Raw genomic sequence first — 8,922 nt, 5'->3', positions numbered from 1 at the left:
ACCAGGGGAGGTAGTTACCATCTCCCAGCCACCGTGATGATGATGAGAGAGACATGCAAACGCCAAATATACAGCAGCAGGCGTCAGGGTCTGGATCGAACCCACGACCTCCTGTAGACCAGGGGAGGTTGTTAACATCTCCTAGCCACCGTGGTGATGATGAGAGAGACACGCAAACTCCAAATATACAGCAGCAGACGTCAGGGTCTGGATCTAACCCACGACCTCCTGTAGACCAGGGGAGGTAGTTAACATCTCCCAGCCACCGTGGCGCCCTTCACAAACTTGGCCTAGTCACTAATGAGTGCACGAAAAAAGCTCATTGCGAATACATTTGTTTTTTTTTCTGCCCCGCACTAAACTTCGCAAAAATCCCAGCAGCGAGAATTAAAACGTTCAGTTGTACTGCCACGCGATGATTATCTCTGTAACGGAGCGCGTGGGAAAGTACAGCGTTCCCCGCGTGTGGTTAAGCCAATGCCGTAATTATAATATATATATTGGGGGGGGGGGGGGTGGGGGGACACATTTATTGCTATAAAATAGATGTATGTTTATATGATTGTGGTTATGGTTGTACTTTATGAATCCCTAATCTCTGCCATTACATACAATGAAACAAGAAAAGGTAAAAAAAATAAAAATAGAGCAATGTAATACAATACACTATTAGACATTATTGTAAAAAATAAATTAAAAGTCCATCCCATGTGTTAGTGAACTTTTTAAGATTTTAGTTAGGAAATGGCAGGAAATTCGTTTTCAAATTTAGATTTTTTTTTCTGAGGGGGGGGGGGGACCCCCTGGAAGATTTGGTCCCCCCCAATGTTGACTCCATGGCTATGGCCTTGGGTTAAGCAATCACTTGGAATGGGATCTCAGAAGCAGTTCTGTGACAGCTTCTTCCACGAGCTGTTCTCTTCGTACAATTCGAAAACCAAAACCGCGAAGAAGACGACAATGACTGACGTTCTTGTTCCCGAGGAGCCTCGCAATAACGTGGAGCGAAGCGTCTTGACGTCGAACCAGAGTCAAGCCGAGCACGCTTCTGCCAGCTCTGCAGCACAACCGTGAACACCCAACAACAACAACGACTCGATCGCTCTGGTTCATTCGGTAAAGTTACGTAGATAGAAGAAGAAATAATAATAAAATGAAAGAAAACACGACGTATCGGTCGCAATACAAGCGTCCGTCTTCGGGTGTGAAAACATGATCTGCTGTTGTATTATTTTCGGCACGGGAGGGGAGAGGGGGGGGGGGCGAGTGCCTATATAAAGCCACAACAGCAGATCATGTTTTCACACCTGAAGACGGACGCTTGTGTTGCCACCGAAACGTCGTGTTTTCTTTCATTTTATCATTTGATCTACCTACGGCACTTTACCGAAAGGTACCAGATAGTATAGATTCCTGCAGTCACGAAAGCTTTAAATCAAGATTGAACAATTCTAGATTTGAAGCTTTCGTGACTGCAAGGATTCATACTCTTAGTTTTTTTCGGTAAAGTCACGTAGGTAAAAAAATGAAATACAAATTAATAAAAAATAAAACAATAAAATCACGACGTTTCGGAGGCAACACAAGTCTCCGTCATCAGGTGGGACCGTCACAGCCAGATTGAACAACTCAAATCATTCAAAGTCATTGCTGAGCAGGGGATTGCTCCCATTGTTACTACCACCACCACCACCACCACGTGCACCACCACCACCACGTGCACCACCATCACCACCACCACCGTGTTCTCCCTCCGCAGCTCCATCCAAGCGATCCCACCAGGAGCGAGACTCGTTGTGCCGCCGTTGCGCGCGCTTGCATCGGCACGCGCTGGCCACCATCACCCTCGCCGTCCTCCGGTGACCCCCAGGGCAGTTCAGGGGCACCCGTGCGACACGTGTCTGTCCCGGGACGCAGCGCCAGGCGGGCCTGCGGCGATCGCGGTCGAGGTGCGGTCGAGTGCCGGCGGCCACGGCGAGGTTGGAGAGGAGTCGTGAAGGGGTGCAGTGGCCCGAGCACAGCACTTGCTTGAGCGGTCGCGCGCTGACGCATGTGCCCTCGGTCACGTGTCGAGCGATACGCACCTCTCGACACGTGGGTTCTTCTTCCCATTCTTCTCTTTCGCTGTCTGGGACGCGGGGGAGAAGGGGCGGTGACGACGAGGCGCTGCGGATTGTTCGAAATGCAGTTTGGGATGCAGTGCCGGATTATCGTAGTTGCACAAGTGGCTACACGTGTAGTAGTAGCTCGTAGCTACTACGACTAGCTACTACACGTGTAGCAGTAGCTAGTAGCTACTACTACACGTGTAGTAGCTACTACAAGTGGCTACATATGCAGTAGCTACTACACGTGCAGTAGCTACTACAGGTGTAGTAGTAGCTACTGCATATGTAGCCACTTGTAGTAGCTACTACACGTGTAGTAGCTACTGCATATGTAGCCACTTGTAGTAGCTACTACACGTGTAGTAGCTACTGCATATGTAGCCACTTGTAGTAGCTACTACACGTGTAATAGCTACTACATATGTTGTAGCTACTATATGTGCTGTAGCTATAGGCCCCGCACTTTCAAGGGCCCCGCGCTAAATGCTTTCAAGCTATCAATTCCGGTTCAGTGATTCTGCACCAGCTCTATTACTATAGTACCATGCCGCCTTCGACTTGTATGAACGACTGGGTGTTTAATGTTAACGATTTGTCGTATCATCTGGCTGTATAGCGAATGAAAAAATACAATTACTTTACTATGGAAGTAAAAAATGTGTGTTTTAATATTTATGTTTTTTTATATTTATGGCCCCTTTATAACATCATATGCTACAGGCCCCGCACTAGCTTAATCCGGTACTGCTGGGATGTTGTATGTGTGTTTTTTTAAACTTTTCTCTTGAATCGATGCAGCTTTTACCCCTTCTCTTGCTAGGAAGGATAAGAGACGAACCTTATTTTTTTTTCCCTCCACCCCCATCGTTTTTTGATGCTGTCAAAAAGGTCCCAACGATAGATTCGTCGCTGAAGTTACATGACACTTCCCAGAAGGCCATGCGGCCGCTGTCTTGTGAAAGGATTATTATATTCTTGGGTCTTTCGGTAAAGTCACGTAGATAGGTTCAAAGAAAATAACAAAAAACTACGACGTTTCGATCGCAACACAAGCGTTCGAAACATCGTAGTTTTTTGTCATTTTTTGTTATTTAGTTTGAACCAATCTACGTGACTTTACCGAAAGACCAAAACAATATGAATTCCTGCAGTCACGAAAGCTTTAAGTCAAGATTGAAAGGATTATTATTATTATTTACTTCGTGGAGAGATTAATTAACGGAGGAGAGAAGCGTAGTCTTCTTATTTGTTTTGTATATTCAAATTGTCCAACACATAAAGGAACGGCACCAGCAGTTATTTTGTGACGGTGTAGAGGGTCACTTGTAGAGAAATATTTCTTAAATTTGGCTTGATCACGTGGTTGAATGGCGCCTGTTGTTGTTGTTGGTGGTGGTGCAGGCTGCTCACGGCAACCTTAACACGATCAATATTAGTCATAATACACGGGGGGGTTGGGGGGGGGCAGGTTAGATCGCGTACATATAAAATGTTTCCCAGATTATGGGAACCTCATTTGCCAGTAAAAATATGATAATTGGTTCTTTACCCTTCTATCTGGCAACAAAACTGACACCTTTTTACAAGGAGTCATGTTTGCATAGACCGCAATACCTGCAGTCATAATACAAACTAAAGAACATAACTCTGATAATGTGCACTGTCCCTGAAGTTGATTGGTCCACACCCGAGACAGCTTTCCTTAGAGCCTAGTCTCATATGGGTTGGACCAGATGACGCCAAAAGGCGTCAAAAGGCGTCATCTGGTCCAACCCATATGAGACTAGGCTCTAAGGAAAGCTGTCTCGGGTGTGGACCAATCAACTTCAAGGACAGTGCACATTATCAGAGTTATGTTCTTTAGTTTGTATTATGACTGCAGGTATTGCGGTCTATGCAAACATGACTCCTTGTAAAAAGGTGTCAGTTTTGTTGCCAGATAGAAGGGTAAAGAACCAATTATCATGTTTCCCAGATGTTTTACTCAAATTGTAAATGTTGTGGGTTTACTCTCCAACAGAGCGGTGTGCTGAAGTAGCAGAGCTGTCAACCCATCACAGTGTACCCCGTGTTCTTGTACAGGGACATTGACTTCTCAAGTCCACACGGCGTACAACCGTTTAAATCCGGGCAACAAAAATGCGTCTACTTGTTTGTGCTTCTCTCTTGTGATGGGGCTTTGTAGAATGAACGTTGATATTTATAAGGGACACGGGGTGACCAGTGAGGTCTGACTTGGTCCGTTTAACACGTAGGCTGCCGAATTACCCGATGATGCTGGATGCAATTACCAGCGAAACGTCGTGCTACTCAAAAATTGTAAATGTTGTGGTTTCACGCTTCAACACACCGGTGGGCTAAAGCAGTGAACTATTTGTCTTTTGTCAACGTGACACTTTTTTTGCTGATTAGCCGTGTCGGGTGGTGGAGGATTACGACACATTTATAAATAACGCGATCTAAACCCAAAAAACGTTGATTATGAACTGACTTGGTCTGTAATAAGGTTGAAGCACTGATCAGGGTTTGACAGCTATAAAATAGCCACTAAATTGGCGTGTTTAGCTCACGCGCGTGACAAACCTTACTAATTGTCTGCGCCGGGTGGCGGTGGGCGAACGACACACCACGCAATGAACGCGATCCAACCCATGCAACCTCTGTGTCGCGATGAGCCTTCAACGCTTCACGTGGCCTCGGAGTGCACCTAGCCTGGCACAGGAGCCGTAGCGACGTGACGGCTTTTGCTGTTGGTGGCCGCAGCGGTGGTCACAGCGGCGAGCTCACCGCTGCCACCACGAACTGAGCGACACCACCACCACCAACCCCAGTTCGATTCCCACCCACAGCCACCGATACCACCGCTGAAGGTGATCTGAAGCGGGCCCGGGGACCTCCTCTAGGTCCACTCGGCCTCAAGTGAGTAGCTGCTGCGATGTGCGGTGAACATCGCCACTGGGGGGCCGGGGGGAGAGACAAAGGCGGCCGGGCGTGGTGTCGGCCACCCACCACCGCGTGTGCCGTGCCGGCCTTCATAGGTGCTCGCTAACAGCACTCGCCTCCAAATAGTCCATTGAGGCTATACGGGGGAGCTTTGTCTTTTGTACAGTACACACACGATTGTCTGAAGCGGTCCTGGGCATCACCTAGATCGACTCAGCCTCAAACGAGTACCTGATGTGCGGCAAACATCGCCACTGGGGGAGACAAAGGCGGCCGGGCGTGGTGCGGCCACCCACCACCTCGTGTGCCGTTCCGGCCTTCACAGGTGCTCGCTACTCGCTAACAGCATTTGCACCCAACACTTTTTAAATCCTTTATATTAAGTTCGCTTGCTTGCTTGCTTACGGCCGTGCAAATCTTTTGGTCGTTTTTTAACCCACTTCCCGTGATCCAATCGAGCTGACATTTTCCAATTAATGTTCGTGAAAAAATGTTTCCAAAATCTTACACTGTGTAGGGAATTTTTTTTAAAATATTAATTTACCAATTGCTTAATGCTGCCATGCAATCATCTGACCCATAGGTGGCAGCCATCTCAAGCCAGAGGACGAGAGGACTCTAGCCGCCACGCATATAAAGGATTTATAGTGAAAAATATTGTTTTTACGGGTTATACTTGTTTTGTTTTAAATTAAGGCTACACGGCGGGGGGAGGGAGTCGGAGTGAAATGTCACCTTGTGTTCGCGTGCGAGGCTGCTCAAGGGGCACCCTTTCATTTTACCTCGCGGATGAGACTCGGCTCCCGAGCCGGGCAGGTGGAGCAGCCGATGTCCAGCACGATTTGGCGAGAGTCGCATCGGCAGCTGACGCCGCTCGGAGGTTCCCTCCGTCTCGGGACCGCGTGCCCGTCCCCGCGACTCCGTGTCCCCGTTGCTCGAACCCGGGCGCGAACCGCGAACCGCGAGCAGCGCTGCGAGCAGAGTCAGGAGAGAGCAACGCAGCGGCATCTCGGCGGCGGTGGTGGTGGTCGTCTTCGTGCGCAGCGCACGTGGGGAGACAGGGAGAGCCACGTGCTGCGAGGAGGACGACCTCTTCCAGGATGGGACGGCGAATTATTGGGTTCGAGCGCTGCTGTGATCCCTTTTGCTAAGGATGCGGCACGGAGTAATCGATGTTTCACTCGAGGCCGAGGATGTTGAAGATGATGTGGTCACCCCCCCGCCCCGCCCTCCCGTCCGCTTTCTGTCACTCCACTGCTTGACTGAATTCGCTGAGAGTTTTGAGTATTAATCACCGGGAGTAAAGCTAATTTAGAGCCTTCTTGGGGTGGACTCAAAATATCAGAATGTTCCGAGGAGTCGATGTTGTATTATCGATTTGTTCGTGCTAAATATCCGATGTCTCGATGGCCGTGCAGACGGACGCCTTTGGAATTTGCATCGTGAAGTCACGAGTCGGGTAACGAATGCGCATTGTAGTTGTGTAACAGAATACTCTGTAGAACGACTCAATGAACAATATCAATACTTGCTCTATGTGTATACAATACAGCCCATGCACACAGTGCAAGACATCAGATCTCTGTGTGTACAGAGGTATCTACGCAAACATCACTGCAGGCTGCCAACAATCAGTTCTCGCCGTTTAAGACGCAGTCGTACTTTGACACAGTACTCTACGATACTATGTAGTACATGAACACCATTCTGAAGTCTACCATATACATAACAACACGACTCTATACTGATAAATATGTAGAACTACGAGTACAATACATCACTCACAGAACACACAGTACTGTCGAGTACTCGGAAGAACACACCACACTCATCGCAATGCTACATGGAGGTCACACAGTACTCTCCAACAAAAATCTATACAAACCACAGCCTTTATCATGCATCGAACAGACACAAACGCTCTCTGTGTACGAGAGAGAACACGCACACAGTCACATACAATCCACACCGAACATAGAACAACAATGCTGCTGCTGCTGCTGCTCCTACGACGACGACGACGACTCTGCAGTCTGACTAATGCAGGATACGCAGACGACACAAGAGACACACACACACAGAGTTTTCTCTTCGCTAGAATCACATCTCCCCCCCTCCACCCCACAGTGCCTACTGCCCCACCAAGACACCGGGGCTTGGCTGTATAAGGGGCCTCGTTAATTGCAGGGGTGGAGAATGGTTGCGGTTGGGTTCAGGGCTTTGCGAAGGGCAGAGTGGGCGGACGGGGGTGCGGTGGGGGGGGGGGTGAAGCGACGGCTCCGTGTGGAGTCGTGGGATTTTTTTCCTCCACAAGAATTGACTGCCCCGAGGTGGCGATTTTGGCTTTCAGCGGCCATGCGTGCCAATTACATGCCAGGGCGGTGAGACTGGTGTGTGTGTTGGGGGGGGGGGGGGGGACTGGCCCATTGGAGCCTCGAGCCAGACATTCTTAATTTTAATGTAAACACTCATCAAGGAGCTAAGAACCATCGTCATGTGAGCTCTGGTCATCCTTGCAGCAGCAGCAGCAGCAGCGGCGGTTTTTGGCTCGGCCATCGAACAAAGACGCGCTGTTTCACCGCATCGCACGGCGCTATCGGATGCGCTTCCGCGGCCGTCTGGAATGCTCTTGCTTCCGATATTAGGGAGTCACTGGGGCTGTGCAACTTTAAAATCATCATCTAGAATGAGAGCTCATTTCATGAGAACTATTTTCTGTGTTTAGTTTGTTGTCCTACCCCGCTCACGGTTTGCTACGTACGGTGCGAAAGAAGTTCAATGTGCATACATAGAGGAGATGCAGACGAGATATATAGAGATGGATGGAGTGAGATGAGAGACGGGTGATGTAGATACACGAGAGAGATGTAGACGAGAGACAGAGATGGAGTGAGATGAGAGGAGATCGACGCAGAGAAGAGAGACATGAGGACTATGCAATTGTTGTATTTGTAATGCTGAATTGTACTCAGTCGGATTTGAATTCGGGCTCATGTTTGGTTCACCGTTATATTCGGGGCTGAAGCGTTTTGCGAAGTTTTCTTCTGCCCAGTGCCGCCAGTGAACCCAAGCTACTCCACAGAGGACAGGGGGCAATTTTTAGCGCAGCGATTTGAACCCCAACTCAAACAAGTATAACCCGTAAAAACAAAGTTTTTCACTCTAAATCCTTTATATGTGTGGCGGCTAGAGTCCTCTCGTCCTCTGGCTTGAGATGGCTGCCACCTATGGGTCAGATGATTGTCTGCCAGTATTAAGCAATTGGTAATTAAATATTTAATTTGTTTTCCCTAAACAGTGTAAAATTTTGGAAAAAAATTTCACGAACATTAATTGTCTCGCACAACGAGTCTGTGTGCAAAATGTCAGCTCGATTGGATCACGGGAAGTGGGTTAAAAAACGACCGAAAGGTTTGCACGGTCGTAAGCAAGCAAGCAAGCACGCAAGCACGCAAGCAAGCAAGCGACTTAATATAAAGGATTTAAAAAATAGAAATCCATGTGGATACTATAAAGAGACTCCTCTACTTACGAACTAGTTAGGTTCCAGAGGTCTGTTCGTAAGTCGATGTGTTCGTAAGTCAAACTTTACTACCGTCGATTCCAAACATGTTTTACGGTGTGTACACTAAACACAGGAAATGGCTTTGAAAGTTGTGTAATCTCCTGTAGATGTTGATGCCACCGGTTCTTCGTGTTCTGCAGATGTAGATGCCTTCACCGCCATCTATTGCACGGTGGTTGAACGTACGACTCTTGGTCCGAACGAGCAACTGGACATATGGACAGGTTTGTTCGTATCTCTGAAAGTTCGTAAGTCTAATGTTCGCAAGTAGAGGAGTTCGTGTATATAACAAAAAAAGACTTTTCA

At 48.1% G+C, this 8,922-nt stretch overlaps 1 protein-coding gene across 1 annotated transcript; it reads right to left on the bottom strand.

Annotated features, from left to right (window-relative positions):
- Nucleotides 1-878: 878 nt before the first annotated feature.
- LOC133358243 (sclerostin domain-containing protein 1-like) lies at nt 879-7,052 on the bottom strand. The gene is made up of 4 exons (XM_061576486.1): nt 7,021-7,052; nt 5,834-6,022; nt 1,742-2,128; nt 879-919 (listed from the first exon to the last, which is right to left on the bottom strand). Exons 1-4 carry the CDS (start codon nt 7,025-7,027, stop codon nt 879-881), a joined length of 624 nt encoding a protein of 207 aa, XP_061432470.1. The 5' UTR covers nt 7,028-7,052.
- Nucleotides 7,053-8,922: the final 1,870 nt, after the last annotated feature.

Source organism: Lethenteron reissneri, chromosome 61 (genome assembly GCF_015708825.2).
Source record: "Lethenteron reissneri isolate LAM-NWPU_2019-01 chromosome 61, ASM1570882v1, whole genome shotgun sequence".
Classification (NCBI taxonomy): Eukaryota; Metazoa; Chordata; class Hyperoartia; order Petromyzontiformes; family Petromyzontidae; genus Lethenteron; species Lethenteron reissneri.
The sequence above is the reverse complement of the archived record's forward strand: the minus strand, read 5'-3'. Positions and strand labels throughout refer to the sequence as shown.

Coding starts and splice junctions, on each gene's coding strand:
- LOC133358243 (XM_061576486.1), bottom strand. Junction 2,129..5,833: donor AGCCGAGTCTCATCCGCGAG/GTAAAATGAAAG, acceptor CCCGCGTCCCAG/ACAGCGAAAGAGAAGAATGG. Junction 920..1,741: donor AGCTGCGGAGGGAGAACACG/GTGGTGGTGGTG, acceptor AATTGTACGAAG/AGAACAGCTCGTGGAAGAAG.